General features: G+C 39.1%; 2 protein-coding genes across 6 annotated transcripts; one reads left to right on the top strand and one right to left on the bottom strand.

The window, feature by feature from the left end:
* Window positions 1–965: 965 nt before the first annotated feature.
* LOC103701415 (SWI/SNF complex subunit SWI3C homolog) lies at window positions 966–12,452 on the top strand. 5 transcript variants are annotated; one of them, XM_039133499.3, is made up of 10 exons: window positions 1,015–1,212; window positions 1,347–1,889; window positions 1,981–2,543; window positions 8,583–8,627; window positions 8,709–9,072; window positions 9,209–9,255; window positions 10,568–10,656; window positions 10,909–10,979; window positions 11,046–11,227; window positions 11,801–12,452. In XM_039133499.3, exons 1-10 carry the CDS (start codon window positions 1,179–1,181, stop codon window positions 12,254–12,256), a joined length of 2,394 nt encoding a protein of 797 aa, XP_038989427.3. In that variant the 5' UTR covers window positions 1,015–1,178; the 3' UTR covers window positions 12,257–12,452. The 5 variants fall into 5 exon arrangements, with proteins under 5 accessions (XP_088576572.2, XP_038989429.3, XP_038989427.3 ...); XM_039133498.3 differs by having other exon boundaries at window positions 9,197–9,255; XM_088720446.2 differs by lacking the exon at window positions 8,583–8,627 and having other exon boundaries at window positions 966–1,212.
* Window positions 12,453–13,086: 634 nt separating this feature from the next.
* On the bottom strand, window positions 13,087–18,152 carry OGG1 (8-oxoguanine-DNA glycosylase 1). Its single transcript, XM_039133502.3, has 3 exons — window positions 17,342–18,152; window positions 15,317–15,527; window positions 13,087–13,678 (listed from the first exon to the last, which is right to left on the bottom strand). The coding sequence occupies exons 1-3, from the start codon at window positions 18,139–18,141 to the stop codon at window positions 13,421–13,423; spliced, it is 1,269 nt and encodes a 422-aa protein (XP_038989430.2). The 5' UTR covers window positions 18,142–18,152; the 3' UTR covers window positions 13,087–13,420.
* Window positions 18,153–20,045: the final 1,893 nt, after the last annotated feature.

Raw genomic sequence — 20,045 nt, 5'->3', positions numbered from 1 at the left:
CAATCCTACTCACTGCTCATTCTCTTAAGCTTACTTTGGAGCATTCATACAAATTTAGCTTGATATGCTTACATTCCAGCTTTGCCACTTCATATTGCTGATATTTAGGGTACTTTGGTTTGTGGTTGTTGGATAGACTTTGTGATGTTTGTGATACTCTTGTCATGAAGAGTTTCTGATATTTGCAGTATCATGCTTATCAGATGGGGCTGCTGCGAAGATAATTAGTGTAAGTAGTTCATGAAAATTATGCATATTATTTTGGATGTTCATGTTTATACTGATGAGCTGGCTTAAGTGAGGGTGGAGGGACAAAATCTTCTAGATTTATATTTGATCTTCTAGATTTATTGTTGTATGTGACAAAATCATCCAGTCTCATCCCTTTCTCCCAATCCCTCTCCTCTGCTCTGGTCACCAAGTAATCACTCTTTTTCCTTTATAGAGGTCTAGCCTAGCCCAATCTATTTCCATAAAAAAAAATAGAGTTTTTTTTTGCATGAATATCCTTTTAAATATTAAATAAATATTTTTTCAAAATTGATATTTATATATTTATTCTCATAAATACTTGTTTGCTATTTTGCTTTTTTTAACCTTGTTTTTACATATACATATATTCTGTGATCTAACGTCGTTAAAAAATTAATAGTTCCAAATTAAAATAACTAAAATATTTTTAATAGGTAGATATACAAAAAAAAATATTTATAAGATGATTGCGAAAGGTGACAAAAAAAAGATAATCTCAAAATTTTATTTTATTTTTAATTAAAATAAATATGATTTTTATTAACGATATTAGAAGAATCGTTGTATTAGGGATATTTGTGCAAAATAGTATTTTATGAATATATAAAAATAAATATAAATTTTAAAAAGATATTTATGCAAATTTATTTTTTAAAAAATTAAAAAAAAAAATCTCATAACAAATTGCTCATAGGTTGAAGAAAGTGATCCCCACGACAAATTTCAAGCTCCCTAGAGAACCTTCGCCTCTGTAGTTCCGCTGGAACTCCATAGTCTGAAATGTTCTGCTTGCGGTTGCGAGGGTACGTTGTCCCGCGTTCTCCCGGACTCCCCGCGCTCCACCCTCGCCCACCCCTCGTGCGCCATCCCCCCTTCTTTTCCGTGCCAAGGAAAACCCCACCTCCTTCCTCACCCTCTCCCCGCCCATGTCCCCTGCTTCCGCCTCTCTCCCTTCCTCAGGTACTCCTCTCTCTCTTTCTCTCTCCTCTCCTCCTCCGTTTCCTCTCCTCTTCTCTTCTTAAGTTCTCGTTAGGTCTCCATTTCGATCCTCCGATCTCCCCTCTCCGAGCTCAGTCCCCTCCGATCCATGGCAGATTCGCGCCTCAAATGGCGTAAGAGGAAGCGATACAGCAATCCCAAGAGCCAGAAACCCCACGACAACGGCGAGGAGGAGGAGGACGACGAAGACGAGGCCCACGCCGTGGACGCGGCCGAAGAGGATGAAAACCATGATGCCCAGGCCAAAAATCCGCCCTCGGACCCCGTCCTCGACCTCCGTGAGGCCGAGGTTGTCTCCGACGCTGGCCAACGCATCTCTGACTTTCCTGCCGTCGTCCGCCGCTTCGTCAATCGCCCCCACTCCTCCGTCCTCGCCCTTGTCGCTGCTGAGCTCTCCTCCTCCTCCTTCTCTGCTTCCGCGGGCTCGAGGCCTTGGGCCGCTCCCCTTCTTGAAAACATCTCCCACGGCCAGCTCCAGGCCCTCTCCACCGTCCTCGCGGACAACCCCTTGCTGCTCCAACCGCCCGACCTCGACAAGCCCTCGGCCTATGTCTGCACTCCTCCGCCGCTCATGGAAGGGAAGGGCGTCGTAAAGGGGTTCGGGAGGGAGCACAACATGGTCCTCCCCATGCATGCTGGTCCGTACCTCCTCTTTGCTCATTCTTCCTCTCTTCTTTCATTCAAAACCTTTGATTGCCTGCTTCAAGTTGATTTCTTCGAGGTGTACAGACTGGTTCTCGCCAATGACGGTGCACCGGCTGGAGAGGCAGGTGGTACCGCACTTCTTCTCGGGGAAGTCGAGTGACCACACGCCGGAGAGGTACATGACGCTCCGGAACAAGATAGTGTTCCAGTACTGGGAGAATCCCGGAAAGAGGCTATCTTTTGTTGATTGCCTAGGGCTTGTTGCCAACAAAGAGATTTATGATCTGAGCCGGATTGTGAGGTTCCTGGATCACCGGGGGATCATTAATTACCTTGCCACCTCTTCTGTGCATCGCGGGCTCAGAATGGCTGGTTCTCTTCTAAATGAGGAAAGTACCCGGGACCTTCAGCTAAAGACTGGACCTCTGAGATCCATTGACAGTCTGGTGTTGTTTGATAGGCCAAAGTGTAGTCTTAGAGTGGAGGATTTTGCTTTGCTGTCATCTTCTTCTTTTTCTTCTTCTTCTGCATCACTGGATGCAGATTCTGGACTTTCTGATTTGGACACCCGGGAGCGGCTATCGGAACATGCATGCAATTATTGCTCTTTGCCTCTGCCCAATTTGCACTATCAGTCACAGAAGGAGGTCTGATTTACTCCACAGTTCAAAGCTGTACTGCCGAGCATTATGTTTATATTATCCTCTTTCTAAATTTTAATTTATTTCTTGATTTTTTGACCATATTTTACATAAAATACTGATGACTAGGTCAGATGCTCAGAAAAAAGATCCTGAATATGATAGCATGACACTTGATAAAGTTCTTTTGCCCACAGGGAATATTTCTTCAATTATTATCTATTGTCACACTCAGTTTGATATGTGAATCACCCCTTCCCCACCCAAATTCTATTTTTAAGTGACAATAATGTAGGAATAGTGAATGCCTTACCTATTATTTTGGAGCTGCATTTATCATCTTAACCATTGTTAACGGACACCTTCGAAGTTTTTTTCCGTGTCCAGTCACTCGGGCACTCGAACATCCGAGCACTTCATGACTCTCCTTGATGCTTCAAGTCAATGAATCAGGATGATATCATGGTTATGTTATCAACTTTGGCACCTATACCTAGAAGTTTTTAAATCTAATATTACATTTAGCACATGATATATGAATTCCATGAAATCGTAATGCAACTGATCCAACCAATTATATATTATATGCATATATTTAAACATATTTAAGGACACATCTATATAATATCAACGTGTCCCTGTGTCTGATACTTTGAAAGATTCCATATCCGATAGTTCTGGACACATGGACACTTGACACCCATGTTGCTTGTCCTGGTAACATTGATCTTAACCATTTCCAGATCATTTCTCATTACTTTTTGATTCTTCTTTGGTCCTCATGTTGCCGATGAAAGTGTTTACACCAAGTCATTATCACATTGTTTACACCAAGTCAGCGTCTTACACACATTTAACGTTGTCCTTCCAATCATTGCTAGACATCTGCCTCAGGTTCCTTATCTATATGCTGCTCATTATTATTGACCATGCTCACAACATGACATTATGATCAATGAAAAATGGTTTTGGTGGGATTGCTCACCAAGTACCTTAATCTGAAGTATATGGTCTTTGATGCTTACTTGGAAAGCTCAAGATGAACTTTTATGTCACGTCATAAGAGAAAGTCGGTAAAACGTATGTATTGCATTGGTTCACTTGTAAGGGCAGCAGCTTGAGATACATTCTTTTGAAATTTGGTGCTCACATAGAAAGCTCAAGATGAGCTTTTATATATGTAACGGTTTGGGAAAAAACATATAGTCGGTTAATTCACTTATATGTTATAAGGGCAGTAGCTGGAGATATTGCATATGATTGTGGTTAAGTAACCATGGTGTAGAGGATTTACTAGGACGCAAGTATATCGAACTAAATCTATCTGTTTGGATATATCTAGATTTTATAGTTTTAAAGCTTTTATTTTCTATTTTCATGATATTCTGATGGTAGTTTTTTGGGTTGTTTATATAGGATCTTTCTGGTGTTGTACTTAGACTTATATTTATCAGCTATTAGGTGTCTCATCATATCTATCAATAGAGAGATAAATCGGCAGATTATTTGCTGTATACGAGTCCAAAAAGGACTCAAATGGGCCCTTAAAGATGCTCCCAGATATAGTTATTTATTAGGTGGTCATTTTGGCTGTTTGGGCTTTATTTTTCCCTAAACTAAAGAGTTAGGATGGTATCGGGGGTTTTGAAGAAATTGTTCAGAGATTTTATTTGAGAAAAAAGGGTACGCTGCAGGGCTTTTTTTTAAAAAACAATTATTCTCCTCTTTCTTTTTCTCTTCCTTCCTATTCTACTTCATTCTTCACTTCCTTTCTCCTTTCTTGAGTTCCATCTTTTGATCTACTGCAACTCTATACAGCCCTACACATGGATTCTCCGTTACCCGACCTAAGAATCAGATCTATAGTGAACTGATGCAGTGATCTTTTTTTTTTTTAAATCAGGAAGAACATTAGCAGGTTCAAGACTGAATTTACATTACTTGCTGAGTAGGTGGCTGCAAACTCAATATAGTTCAGATCAGAACTCAGATCTGAGCTAAAGTGAAAGCTGGATTGGTCATGTTGAGCCTCCAAATTTCTCATAGGCTACATCACCCTTAGTCAATCTGCTGTAGAAATTCTTTTTAACTTTATCTCTTGATAAAAGAAATAAAGAATCAAAAGTAGGAAAAGAGAAGGAATAGATGGAAGAAAGAAGTTGCAACTGTCTGATTGTCAGATCTAGCCACCCTTCTCCTCACTTACAGAATTAGGGCATGCTATAGCAGCTGGTGCAGAGACCAAATTTCCTTGTTAGTGAAGCCCGTTATGAATCACACACACATATCTCCTTCTAATAATGGGTTTTCAGACCAAAATACTTTTTTGAAGTATCCATGTCGAGATTATTAATGGACCTATGCAATTAATCAAGTCTCCAAGCATATGATCTGGAATCTATGATGCCTAAAAACTTTTGTGAGATGATCACCTTATTTCCTGCCTTCACGTATGGTGTCATAATACCCTTGTTCATAGTTGCTTGCTTTAAATGATAGTAAAAATTTTGATGTACTCAGTCCTTTCAACAAAATGGTAGACTACTAGCAATAAATATTGCGTCTTGGTTATAGTCTAGTTCATAGTGAAACCTAATTCTTATAATAGATTTCTAACCTTTAATGGCTTACATGCAATGTGGACCATTTCTTTATACTTGGTTTCATCACTTGATCTCACTTGATCATGCTTTGACAATTTGCTGTTTTACTTAACCAAGAAACAAGAGATTTCCTCAGCATCAATGCAACACTAAATTGTAGATCTTCTCTCAGTTGGTGACCTTCCCCTAACAGCACTTGAGTAATCAGCAATTTTTAGATGATCATGCTTTATATAAATCATTCTTCTTCATGTCTTTCTTTTAAGAATGTTTTACCTACGGATGAATTTAGTTTCTTCGGATACATCATTATTTGGTATACCTTCAATCGGACTTAATTTCATCCAGCCAAATTTGTATCAGGACTTCACTCCAATATTCTATTTAATTGTTTACAAATCTTGGCAAGTGGTAGGCTGCTTACTCTAAACAATTTTTATGCTAATTCAATTATGTTTCTTTATCCATGCTAGTATGGATATATCTGCTCAAGTATAACTGATGCATTTAGTAACTATACCTTTGTCTCTGCCATGTTATTGATTATAGAGGTACCATGGATACAATTGTGCAAGAGTACTGGATGTCTTTCATAACTGGCTGATCCAGAGAGCTAGTTTGGTCTTTATACCAGTCCCTGGTGGATGCTCTAATTAAATAATATAGAGGAAAAATTGTTAAGTCAAACATGTGAATATCTTTTCCTTCTTTCTACTGTCTCTTCTTTATCCCTTGATGTGTTATACTTAAGTCTTTTTTTTGTGCAGCCAAATAATTATCAGGACTTCACTCCAATATTCTATCGATTTGTTTACAAATCTTGGCAAGTGATAGGCTGTTTACTCTGAGCAATTTTTATGCTAATTCTATTCTGTTGCTTTATCCACTCTAGTATGGACATATCTGTTCAAGTATAACTGATGCATTTAGTAACCATACCTTCGTCTCTACCATGGTAATGATTATAGAGGTGCCATGGATACAATTGTGCGAGAGAACTGAAGGTCTTGAATGTTCCAAGGCATTTTATTAGTGATTTAAATAATTATAACTGTTGAACTTTTTATATTCAAAGTGTCTGGGTTATGTGTGTGTATAGGACCTGTTACTAGGCTCAATTTTGCCTTACTATTAATCATGTGCATACTTTTCATAAATGGCTGAGCCAGAGAGCTATTTTCGTCCTTATACCAGTCCCTGATGGATGCCCTAATTAAATAATGCTGAGGAAAAAATTGTCAAGTCAAATATCTGAACAACTTTTCCTTCTACTGTCTCTTCTTTATCCCTTGATGTGTTATACTGAGCCTTTTTTTTCTAATTCTTTATCATCTAGACAGAAGCTATTAAAGCATCTTAGAAGGCCATTCAATCAAGGGCAACACTGCAATAGGATTTTTAAGACTATTTTCTCATGAAGTTTATATCTACAATTATTAAAATATATACAGAATGACATCTGAATAATAAATAAAGAATACAATATATAGTATAGAAGTATATTTAAACCGACCCTGAAAAAGCCAAAGTGATGAACAATGCGTCATATACGAAATCCCCTCATGCCAAAAGGTTCGAGAGAAAAGTAAAAAGATAGTAAATTGACAAATTTTAATTATAGTCTTTTGGATTTCCTAACCCTCGGAGCAACTGTCAGTTAAAGATATGGGAGAAGGTGGAGCTACAATTCATTTCAAAAGCCGTAATGTTTTAAATAAGGTTTAAGTATCTGATTGCACCGGCAAGTACTAGCTGTGAGTATAAAATTTATGTCATTCTACCTTTGAAAATGCATAATTAATAGGGAAAAAAGGATAATTTACATCATCAGTTGGGTAATTAATGGTAAACTGAGGTGGAACCTTAGCTTGTTCAATCAAAAACACTAGCATGGAGGTTGCTCAATATCCCAACTCCAAGAGTCATGCTACCCTCCTGCTAACATTTCTTCCAGCTTTTTTTAAGGTCTAGCTGCAAAGTCTCTTTTCCCAAGATCAATGCCTTCACCATCTTCTTTGTAATTTGTGTTACTAAGTTGAAGTACTTTCAAATTAACAGTAACCATAACTATACCCGTCAAGCCTTGTTCAAAGTCCAATGTTTTATAATTTTGCTTCGATAGTTCTTCCCACCAAGGGATACATACTCGTTGCTGCAAGCATTTTTACAACTTCCATACTTTTGTCTATGATAATGAGGGTCTTTCCCTTCCCAACCCTTTGACCCAAATTCAGTCTCTTCTTCTTACTTCCTGATATTTTCATTGCACATGTGAATGTCATCTTACTTGGTCCTCCACCAGTCCATCTGTTAAGTTAAATTACCTTATTTAATTATCATTTATTTTGTTGGATATGCATTTTAAGCAGTCTTGTATTAAACATTATCATCTCTTCTCTCCATCTAGAATGTTTCCAGGTCTAGGGGAATTTTGGATGGTTGGTTTATGATTGCATGGGTTAGTCTGTGAATAATAAGGTAGCTTTACCTATGCAGCAACAAATCTTTGTAGTTTTATGGGAGGCTGGTAAATAGCTTAAAGTTTTGTTGGCGGTGAACCCTGCATCAAGTCATAGAAGGTGTATTTGGTACAGAATTTTTCCGTTTCTATGGGAATATTGGAGGGTTGCTTTAGGATTGCATGAGCTTCAGCTATGAATAATGAAATATGTTTACCTATGCAGTAACTGGTTTGTTGGCTTTCATGGGTGGCTACTCTATTGACCAAGGTTGCCTTCATGGCAAACTAGGCATTAATTTGTATAGAGGTGGTTCTGGATTGATGACTGTTCATAATAACCTGCTTGATCCTTCCATGAAGGCTTGTTGACTTAGAAATTTCTTCCATGTCCAAGCACATTTTGATGGTATTGGGTTTGGAGGATGATGGTGGTGATTATATCAGCACCTACTTCTGTGTAACTGTGTTTGTTGGGAACAACAAAATTAACTAAACTTCAATGTAAAATGGCGCTGTTGACTGTCAAAGAATCACATTCTTAGAAAAATGCTCCTCAAGGAGATTGGAACTTCTGTGATGTTACATTTGTTGCTCCTATAAAATATACCTATTCAAGAAAGATAGCTGCCAAAAAGATTCCTGGATTTATGCTTAGATATCTGAACTCTGCAAATGCCTAACTAGTTTTATAGACGATAGTTTTGATGGACTTGTATCAGAAAAAGAATGGTTTGTCATGAAAATCTGAAGTTTCTTGTGCTTGTGACAATGCCTTCTTCTAATCAGCACAAAAAAAAAGCCAGCTTCTTGTCTTTGCTGCCTACCTGGTTTTATGATGTAATTCATGGTAACTTGTATGCATGTAATCTTGTATTAAAATGGTCCATTAAATTCTTGAAGCATCATACTACTACATGTTTTGTAACCTGGGCTAATTACATAATTTTCATAATATTAGCTTCTTTTCTTGACATTTTGAAGGATTTAACCAGCAATGCTACATACCTCCATTGTGATGTAAAACGGGTATATTCATGCATCATCGCGGTCATCAAATTTTTGTACTTCATAAGTAGTTTTCGTTATTGATTGTAATTCTTTGAACAGGCTGATGTAATCCTTTGCTCAGACTGCTTCCATGATGCAAAATTTGTTACTGGTCACTCAAGTTTAGATTTTCTGAGAGTGGACTCCAAGAAAGATACACCTGATCTTGATGGGGATAGATGGACTGATCAGGAGACTTTGCTGCTGCTAGAGGCCTTGGAGAAATATAATGATAACTGGAATGAAATTGCAGAGCATGTGCGCACCAAGTCAAAAGCACAATGTATTCTTCATTTTGTTCGTCTTCCAATGGAGGATCATCTACTAAAAAATATTGAACTACCACACATGGCTGTTGCATCTGATTCCTCGAAAAGGCATGAGCCTGGATTGCCATGTTCAGATTCTAATTGTGACACCACAGGTAGTTCTACACTGTCTGTGGCCCTTCAATAACATCGGCATTTGTTTTTCTGTGCTGCTTTTTTATATTGTTGTTCTTTAATTTTCCTGTTTTGGGTGTCTTCCTTATTCTTTTGCCCTTCAAGAATTAAATTCAGGAGACCAGATTCCATTTGGTGATTCTGCAAATCCAGTTGTGTCGCTGGTAAGTAGCTCCATCAATCTGCATGGATTTACTTTCACTTCTTTCAAATGAAGCTAATACACAAATCTGACTAGCATGCTTGATTTAAGGGCTTTTACTATGGTTTATGATGATAATAGGTTTATAGTTAAATCTCTTCTGCTTATCTTAAAAACACAAATTGGTTCGGAATTAGATTGCTGCTTTAAATTCCAATAGTGCACTTGCTGTTCATGGGGCAATGGGAGCGCAATGGGCACTTAGTCTAGATTGATGGTTATATTCTTCCACAATTCACACCCATACAGGCAAAGCTACATGTTTATATATGCATGGACAGTGGATGCATCCCACACAGCAATATCCACATCTTAAAGAACATGTGTTTCCTGCAATACAGACTGTGCCAATCATTTCATAGGCTTAAATAAGGAAAAAAAAAGCAATCCTGTCAAGAGCATCTAAAATCAAGGAATCAAAGAAATTCTTTATTGCCTCTTAACCTGCTCTCCTTATACGACTGTAAATGACTGACATATCACCCAAATGTTTAATCAATAGGAGTTAATTATACCCAGTCATGGTTCTAGGTATGTAACAAGATGTAACATATCCACCCGAAGCAAATAATCTACATAAACAAATACGTGCTGGGATTTGCTGTACGATGTAATTTGAATTAACTGGGATATACAAAAGTGCTAGAGAAAAAAAGCAGATTATGAACGTTTTTTTTCTTTGAAAAATGATAATGAGCATTGTAACTTGATACAATCTTGAGATATATCAATGATCATCGTTGGCAACAAGTGTATTCTGGATGGTTTAGCTGCTACCAATGTTGCATGTCCTAATCCAGTGCTCTTCGAGTTTTCCATTGATGTAGAACCAAATATGTTGGTCTTCTGTTAGAGAGCTTCCTGTAGTATAAACAATAATTTTATTGAAGGTTCATTGTGGCTGCTGATTTGCTGTGCACTAGGGTGGAGTTATATGGGCACATGGACCAGTAAGCGTAACAGTTAACACACTGCTTTTTACTAAATAGTCTCTCACAGTTTGCACCTTTTGGGATTCTGTGCTTCTTAATATCTTTAACTAATCCTGTTGGATTGGTTCTAGTAGCTTAACCTGAGGTTAGAAACTTTTTTGGCGAGTAAGAATTCATAGCACATCTCAAATAGTTCAGAACTAGATATGCATATTGCTCAATTGATCTTCAAGGATTATGATTGTGGTTATGCTTATAGTTCTTTTGGCTTTTTACTCAAGTATCAGGTCCTCGTGTCATTTAATTATTTTGCTGTGTCTAACTGTTCGGAGAAGTTTCTAGGTTGCATTTTTGACTTCTGCAATTGGACCAAGAGTTGCTGCAGCCTGTGCTGGTGCAGCATTATCTGTCTTGACTGAAGAGGACCACAGGTTAGAATATTGAGCTTTTACTAGTGATGGGATAGGTACATGATGAATAACTATTTCCATATAATCTTTCTTTGATATAGCATTCATGTTTAACTTGCTGACTCTTGGGCTTAAGAATTATCTTGGCTGCAGAGTCTTGCCAATGCTATGTGTCTGTATTGACCTAACTTTATTTGTTGATTTCTGTAATACAAACTTCCATCCACTTGAGTTGCAAACAAATAATATCAGACTTCTGCTTCACATTTGAAGGTTGAGTTCTGAGAGCATGCATTCTGAACTCGGTGCTTATGGAGCACATGCAAACTTGGGTCACCAAAAGGGTAAATTATTGATTCCTTTTCACAATTTAGTACTGTTTTTCTTAAACGTTCCATTTATCAATCCAGATGAATCTCCTGAAGATCAGGTGCCATATGCTAAAAAAAATGCTGCTTCTCCTCTTTCTTCTGAACATGTAAAACTAGCTGCCAAGAGTGGTCTGTCTGCAGCAGCGATGAAGGCAAAACTATTTGGTGATCAAGAGGAGCGTGAAATTCAGAGACTGGCTGCCACTATCATAAATCACCAGGTCTGTGTTCAAGCCAATGTTGTTTACTATGTGGTGTGCTATCTTTGGTAATTATGGTGTCATTTATTAAATTTCTTCGAGATATATGCTAGGGTTTATTAACGTTTCAGCTAATATCTGCCAGAGATGAGCTGAAATCTTATGAGATACTTTAAACTAATATTTTGAAGGAAGCTGTGGCTGGAAATAGATCTAATAATTTTCTACTTGCAATTGATTGATGACAGCTGATTATCTTTTCTCCACTCTCAGAAAAACTGATCATCTTTTTCTCAATGTTCCTGATGAGTTCTTACGGGACTTTATTTTGTTATTAGATTCTTGGCCATTCAAGCTCATAACCCCCCCCCCCCCCCCCCCACCCCACCCTGCGCGCTCTCCACAGTTTAAGTTGTAATTGTTAGTCTCCAATCTGGCATCGCTATGGATCATTGTAGATTTGATCACCATTTCTTATTTAAGGCATGTCGAAGTTCTGCCATAGGATTGGTTGTCTTTGGATGAGTCCAAGTTTTTGGTGTTGCCATGATATTTTCAAACTGATGTGTCTCACATTAAATACCTTTTATGCAGTTAAAGAGGTTGGAATTGAAGCTGAAACAGTTCGCAGAGGTGGAAACCAGTCTGCTGAAGGAATGTGAGCAGGTGGAGAGGGCAAGACAGAGGCTTTTAACTGAGCGTGTACGGATGATGTCAACCCAGTTTGCACCAGCAGCAACAACTACTCAATCAGCTGCAGCAGGGCCAACAGCAGCGGCTGCTGCTATGAATGCGGACACAAGACAACCAACCATATCAGCCTCAGTTGGGCAGGCAAACATCTCACCTGCTTTTGGCAACAATCTGCCAGGGCATCCTCAGATGTCATTTATGCAACGACCACAACGGTTTGTTTTTGGACCCCGCTTATCTCCCTCAGCAATCCACCCATCTCCTCCAAATGTTATGTTCAGTTCTGCTATGGCAAACACTTCTAATCATCATCCTTTGTTGAGATCCCCATCAGGAAATAATTCAAATATTGGTTAAAGCAGGTGGTTTTGGGGTGCTGGGGATTCCAATTGTGAGCTGTATGGATTATGTTAGTGCCTTGGCATGGTGAAGTTGTCTCATTTCTTGCTGTGATTTTTGAAATATTACAAGTTTTTTTTTTTTTTTTTGCCTTTCCTCTCCCTTGGAACATGCAATGTCTAAGAGTTTGAGCCTGGTCTTGATTTTGCTGTCATGTTTTCCTCTCAGAAATAGCCATGATGCCATTGCTCTTGGAAAAAAAAAAAAAATCCAAATCGTGCCCTCTTGGGGACGATGGAGCGCTATGAGTCAAATGCTATTTGGCAGTACGACGAAAAGATCTACAAGTTAAAAATGTGGCCAATCTGGTCAAGCTGGCTGTACATAGATAATGAAAAACCATGCTCCATGGCGTTCTTTCCTCACGTAGGCACAATTTGAAAATAAAAACGCTTCGCCGCACCGCTCCCTTTCTCGCTCCCCGTGCATGACCTTCATGCACCACACCAATCACCGATAGCCATGAACACCAAGTAGAGGGGATACCTTCTTTCTCGGGCAAGCGGAAGAAGATGACACACTGGATATCTGAGCCATATTATGCAGTTGAATGCAGCCACAGCAAGCACATAAATTCGGTGTCAGGACCTCTTGCCAGTGGATTGAGCAAGTAGCCTGTCTATGCCCATCCATACCTATTACCTCATGTGAAAACCCTCAAATAGGAATTTTAATATATTTTTCGTTGTTGAAAAAGCTGAGATGAGGGAGGAAAGAATCACTAGATTAAATGGACAGTTAGGGTTTCCAGCTTACAGAACACAATGGGCAAGGAAAAAAGAAAGGTATTTGAGGAATAACGATTTTGAGACTTTCAGCAGCTATACGCGACAAATAAGATCCCCCGTTGAATCGGGTATCAGTAGCATGCCAGAAGAAGGAAATTTTCTCCTAGGGGATGCCATTACAACTTATCAGCACAACCGGGTCATTCTGGAGCAAAATTCTAATGAAATCTGTCATGTCACAGCTTCACAAACAATGCTTAGATCATGAGGAAAACTCTTCTGCCCTCTCAAGAATGTGTTGTGTATTCAGACACAGATCTCCTGGGTTACAAAAATTAAAGATCTAACCAGCTCGAAACTAAATAATAGCAAGCGGATGACCCTACCTGCATGTTTATCCACCCTGGGAGGATACTTCTCGAGCCACTTTGTTTTTCTTGCGTTTTCTCTTAGCAGACTTTGGCTGGCTGCTGACGGCAACATCTGATGCCCCAAGTGCCTTCTGCGACGATAGCTCACCTATAAAGAGTACATTTTGTGCCCAACCAGCATATTTACCAAATCTGGCCACAAATGCCTCAGCCACACGATTGCAAAGCTTCGGTGTCAGGCTCATGCCTGCAAGCTCTGGCATGAGATATTGCACTGCAATCTAAACATAAGCAGCAATAATAAGCATTCCTGATGTCAGGCTACAAATCACTTATACGAAGTGCATCACTACGTGACTGCCATGGAGCTAACAAAATAAATTTAGTTTTCAATAGATGCAATGCATGCTTTAATTAACTGAAAAACATGGCTGCAACACGCTAAATTTATTTCCAAGACAAGCAGAGCATATAATGGCAGATTATCATATGAATAAAAAATACAACGGAATTTATGAAGACAAAAGACATGCACGTTGAATGGTGCCGATTGTACACTAGAAATACAACAATAATTTATATTTATGTATAGACAAGCTACTGCAATAGCATGTCTGATGTATCACATGGAACCTGAGAAAACCTGAATGCACGAGCAGCTAAAAGACAACTGGCTTTAAAATGCTTGTAGGAATCTGATTTCATTTCTATTTTTCTATGGCAAAAGAACAAAGACACCCAACTATTTTTACAATTAGAATGTGCACAGGGAATCTAACTATCTGTTTGATTCTTGGAATAAAAGAACTGCATCAATATCCTGGTTCACCACAGCCCATGTTAATTTGATTCAAACATTATATACACCAATATTCAGTTGACAAGAAACTCGATTTATAGGTCATATTTATTATAAGATCAATCAAGATTACTTTGTGATCGAATCCCTACAGCACAACACTCATAGGACCAATCATCAGTGTTTTCAAATGCAGTGCATATAGCTGCATACGAGCCTGCATATGTATATGCTGTCCATTAACTGCACTGCATCATCTATATGCAGTTGCGATAGATGGTCATACTGCATGTGGACCGAAAAAAGGTGATACACTTAGCATTTTGGGGCATATATACAGTGTACTTAGTACTATAGGACAACATATGCGAGCTTACTTAGCATTCTAGAGCCACATATACAGCCAACTCTTATGCAGGACCATATATGAGCCTGCATAGTATATGCCATCCATCAACCACTCTGCATTATCTATATGCAGTTGCTACAGATGGTCATACACTCATACCGCATGTGGACCAAAAAAAAGGTGACCCACTTAGCTTTTTGTGGCGTACATACAGTGTACTGACTACCATACCACAGCATATGTGAGTTTGCTTAGCATTTTAGAGCCACATAAATAGCCAACTCTTATGCGGGCCTATGCTGGTGAAGTAGGTTTAAGATAATAGCTAGATTTAAAGCAGGTTTCAGATGGGCGTAATATAGGTCTTAATAATGTCAAAAAGTTATCATGTTATAATTGTTATTAGATATTAGGTACTAAGCAATAAGCACCAATTTAGTTATTATTATTATTAATATTATTATTTATCCACCCAGAAAAATTACTAATAACTATTATTCTCATTATCATATATAATATATTATACTTTTAAAAAAAGTAACTGCATATGCACTATGCAGCCTCTTGATTGCCTGCATACTACAATAGCCTTTTAAAAATACCGCTGATCATCTAGCTTATGCTATGCTGAGCTGAGAGCTGAACTAAATGCTGAGGTTCAGCACCTATTCCAGATCAAAGAGATTTAATGGTGGAACATAGGTTGTTTATATTCAAAAAATTTTACTTTTGAAAAGTTTAAGCAAGAATGTGAAAGCAGAGAACCCTTACCTGCCACACATGAGTATCAACAGGGACGGCATGGTGCTGGTCGAGGGAAAAAAGAGCAATACAGGCAGCAACCTTTGGTCCAACTCCAGGCAAAGTGCAAAGGGCATCCACCACCTCATGAAGCTCCAAGCCACGAAGAGAAGCGAGCCATTCAGCACCTCCACCAGGCTTCGCTTGCAAAGCCTTAACTGTACCAACAACGTACTTTGCCCTGATATAAGAAGAATTAAACCATCAACTAGTACAAAATATAGTAAAAAAAATTTAAAAACATATATACAAATGGCAGATTTGACCTGAAGCAGAAAAACTAATGAAGTCTGGGAAAGTAGTAGAATTATCTTTAGATTGGACCAACTCCTAGTAGTGATAGTTTGATAGTTTGCTCTCAATGACTCACCCTAATATGCATAACAGCCCCTTAACATTCCCTCATTAGAATGCTAAACTTAGCTGAGGTAAGATAAGCTCATCAATGCATAGCCTAACAAAAGAAATATTTGCAAAAACATTAAAAATCAAGAACTGATCGAAATTCTTATTTTAACAGAATAACAAAAGTCTATCATTACTTGCCATCCTATGAGTTGTAGTGTCCACAAACTGTAATATTTCATAATTCATTCACAAGATTTCCAATAACAAGGACCTTTCTCTGGTCCTCGGGGTCAGATGGCAACTTCAAGAAAAAGGTGGAATGAGTTGCTATATAGTATGAACAAGAGAATTCCATACATGGACATGAAATTCAAGCAAAGACAGCTGGATTTTATTTTAGATAATTTCCTAGAGAGGCTCACATTCCTAAGAGGAGAAGAAGACATTTTGCCATGTGATATTTGGAGGATTAAGTGTGTGAAATTATACTTTCATCTAACTACATTGGAAACTTCTAGGTGCGATACATTGGCTCCACCAATGTTAAACCAGCAGACATTACCTAAGAGCATTATGGTAACTTTGATATCATATGATATGAAAACCGAAGATAGATTTAACCAAGATTTATCATCTCGATACTGAACCTCGTACCGGTACCATCCTATTATAATATTGGTATATGGTACGGTACGAGACGACAAGGCATATCGAATGTCGGTGTGGTACAAAACTGCATACTAGTTCGGTGCCGGTAGGTATGGTACATCTGGTACAATATGGTACGGTACGGTATGTTCGGTACAATACGTTATGGTACGTTCGGTATGGCAAACTTTGGACTAAATCTTCTTTTTCCATAGCTGTAGTATTTATTTATGAAGATCATATTTTGAGAAGAGAGATACTCATGCTTAGTTCCTTTTTATATAAGTCTACCCTCCTCTTTAGTAAAACACTCCTCTCAAGTCTCTCCAGATAACCATCAGAAGAAGTGCATCAACCATAGGTTGAAGTATACAAAAACAGAAAAAAAACTTTAAGTGAAAAGCTTAAGAACAAGATGAGAAAGCATAACTTCAGCCCACCTTAGCACCCGACAGACAGAATTCATCTGATGAGTGGAGATCAACAACGGAGAATTTTTCAAGATAGTTTTGACAAAGAATTACTTAGTTTAACTTAGATATTAATTAATTACTGGTCATAGATGAAACATCCATCAAATTTTCCTTGCATCCTAAACCAGTCGTGTAGTTGCATGATTTGAGTAACAAGTTCTTAACTTGCTTGGGAAGAAGAGGTGTTATATGGGAAATTTATAGGCATATATGGCATCTTGTGATGTTAATGTTCCAGGCAGATGTGACAAGAAGCAAGTTAAGTTTCCCCTAGCAGGAAACTCAGTTATATTAGGTGAAATCTCAATTTCATTAAGGTACCAGATTATTCACCCTCCTGTAGATAATAGTAGCCAGCAACCATTCTATCATCGATCAGAATAAGATCGTTAGTCCGTAGACTCTTTCCTCCATCCGTTCTTCAAATTTCTGAAGCTAATGTGCTTCGTTTTTCTTCCAAAAACTATAAATTTCCAATTAGTTACCGCAATTAAGGATTAAAGTGAGGAAGTGAAAGAAAACACACCTGTAACCAAAGCCAGCCTCCCGGAGCTCCTTTTCCGAGACGAGGGACAGCCTGTCCAGCGACGGGAACTCATGGAAGTCGAACCCACCGACAGTCCCGAGATACTCCCCGAACGATGAAAGCATGCCGACCATCCTCTCGATCCTCCCAATGTTGTTATTTGAGGAACAGAGGAACTGGAAGACGCACTCCACCGGGTCCTGCCGAAGGACGCGGGCGCCACCGCCGAACCGCTGGGCAAGCTCGGCGAAGCGGGGGTCGGCCTGGGCGAAGCCTTGCCAGAGGTCGGCGAGGGAGACGCCGAGATTGAGGTAGTCCCCTAGGGCGGAGAGCGCAGCGGCGGAGGCGGAGGAGGGGCCGTGGAGGAGGAAGGCGACGTGGCCGGCGGGGTCACCTTCGAGATGCTTGAGGGAGAGGAGGTGGGGCCCAACGACGCCGGTGAAGCAATCGGCAGCGGTGCGCCGCCACCGGAAGGTCTGGCCAGTGGGAAGGGAGAGGGGGAGGGAGAGCTCGGAGCGGGAGATATGTAGGGGCTCCCATCCGGCGGAGGTGGCGTTGGAGTGGAGGAGAGAGGGGGCGAGGGACCGCTGCGTTTTGGTCCGGGAGGCTGCCGGCTTAGGATTAGGGTTAGGGCTAGGGTTTTGCTTTGGTGGTGTCGCCAGCGGAGGAGGAGGAGAAGGAGGTGTTGAGGCCGCCAGCGGCGGCGGAGGTTTTAGCCGCCGCCGCTTGGTCATGGCTCCGGCGAGAGGGTTCCGGGCTCCGAAGAGGGAAAGAGATGGGAAAAATAAATGGGATGCCATCTATATTCACCGGATGGTGACATGATACAATCGGTTGACATGAAGAGCCTTTCCAAGCGGTAAAGTCACCGATGCGTGATGAGATTTTTAATTTTTTGGGCCAAAATGGACTAAATATTTGTAAGAGGGGCTTCTTGAAACAAAAATTTGTAATTCATTTAGACGTTAGACACGCGTCCTTCTAGCCACACAAAGTACACTTTAACACATATTTTTTTTGACCATTGTTATTTAATTAATAGTTCTGCACATACTTGTATAGAATTTGCACATATTTATATCATATACATTCATGCTAATTCTTTCCTACACATAGTTATATAGTCTCTGCACACAGTTAATATCTCTATATATACAGTTATTTGTAATCGTATATGTATTGAATAATAAGGTTATACACCCGTCAAGTATCAAAAATTAAAAAAACTTTGAAATTAGAGATGGGTATTAAAGTACGGGCAAAAAATTATAATTCAGTTAACCAAGGGACCGGCTATCAATTTACTGATATCTGGTCTATATAAGAAAGTTATGTATTACTTTAGGGGGGGGGGAATTAAAGATAAAACTAGTTTCGGGACTCCAAATGCGAGAGCTATTGTAAGCGTTAACCGAACAAACTCATATGCAATAACCTTACTCGGTGGGGTTTTATGTGGTTAATTCCTAACCTATCTACCTCCCTCTCTTCATTAACTCTTTGATTATCTTTATACAGCTTCAAGGTCTAATCTGTCATAATTATTTTTAATATTATTTTGATGATTTTGGGTCTTCTGAAAGAGAAACATATGCTTGTATTGGTACTGGAATGATCAATAAAAGGTCTTTAGTTGTAGGAAATATTACTACACCATGGTCAAGAGTAGAAAGAAAAACTTTGGTGGCCAGACTCTGATGCATAACATTTGCCTAGCTTTTGGGATGGTTCATCTTGCAGATGAGGAGATTCTAATATGTGAATACCTGTACCTGTTTAACAAAAGATCGGATCGGAACATGTATGTTTAGTAGTTGGTTTTTCTGCTATTACACTCATGACTAAGGCATTTTTGTATGCCATCTCCTGAGATCATGATGCTCATTCTATTTGGGTGGTATGGTATCATTATGCATCATGCTCTGACTGAATGTAGATTGACAGTTTACCAATTTCCTGTAGCCCATTTGGAGTTGAGCAATTTTTTTTCCACCACAAGCAACATGGTGATTGCTGAGTAATAGATTCCCTGGAAATCTGCACCGGTTTTATTTCTATGATGAATGCTAGATAGTGCATATGCCTAGCTGTCCAGACAAACTAGACCACTGCTGATGAGTGTTTGTGACAAAAATCTCAAATTCCGTCGAGCAATCGGAATCTGAGGTTGAAATGCATGTGGTCCAGATGAATTTCTGTTTTTGTTTTCAGTACTTGTTTGAATTGATTCGCCAAATGATACACCCAAGGCTGCTTTGCCTGTCTGGTGTGCTTCTTTGTTTCCAGTTGCTTATCAGGTCTAAGTCTTGGTAGTAGAGGAAAAAGAGAATAACAAGTAAAATGTATTATAATAGACTGTATTGCTTCAGATGCCTAATCTCCAGGGATAGCACCTGAGAATCTACCCTTCTATTCCCTACTGAGTAATAGCACCATTTAGAAAGTTAATGCATAGTTTGTAAAGATCATTTGATATGCGGTGGAACAGCCCACCGCTTGAGATCTTAAACAGACTAAAAACTTATCAATGAGGATTCTTTTAACAAGATTTCATGCAGATACATTTCAGCAATTCCTGATATATGAGAGAATTGTATATCTCTGAATGTGGCTGTCCAAAGAAACATATGGGCCCTGGGTTAAGGCTGAAGTTGTGGTCAAGTTTTTGAGTGTTAGAAATTTTAAAACTTTTAGTTGTACCGGT

Source organism: Phoenix dactylifera, chromosome 4, assembly GCF_051530095.1.
Source record: "Phoenix dactylifera cultivar Ajwa chromosome 4, Ajwa_hap1_PhDact_Kaust_v1.1, whole genome shotgun sequence".
Lineage (NCBI taxonomy): Eukaryota > Viridiplantae > Streptophyta > Magnoliopsida > Arecales > Arecaceae > Phoenix > Phoenix dactylifera.
Note: the sequence above shows the minus strand (reverse complement) of the source record. Positions and strands in the feature narration are given on the sequence as shown.

Coding starts and splice junctions, on each gene's coding strand:
- LOC103701415 (XM_039133498.3), top strand. CDS start 1,179: ATGTCCCCTGCTTCCGCCTCTCTCCCTTCCTCAG. Junction 1,890..1,980: donor GGTCCTCCCCATGCATGCTG/GTCCGTACCTCC, acceptor CGAGGTGTACAG/ACTGGTTCTCGCCAATGACG. Junction 9,256..10,567: donor CAAATCCAGTTGTGTCGCTG/GTAAGTAGCTCC, acceptor AGAAGTTTCTAG/GTTGCATTTTTGACTTCTGC.
- OGG1 (XM_039133502.3), bottom strand. CDS start 18,141: ATGGCATCCCATTTATTTTTCCCATCTCTTTCCCTCTTCGGAGCCCGG. Junction 15,528..17,341: donor GAGGCTGGCTTTGGTTACAG/GTGTGTTTTCTT, acceptor TTCTTATATCAG/GGCAAAGTACGTTGTTGGTA. Junction 13,679..15,316: donor TTGATACTCATGTGTGGCAG/GTAAGGGTTCTC, acceptor GCTTATGTTTAG/ATTGCAGTGCAATATCTCAT.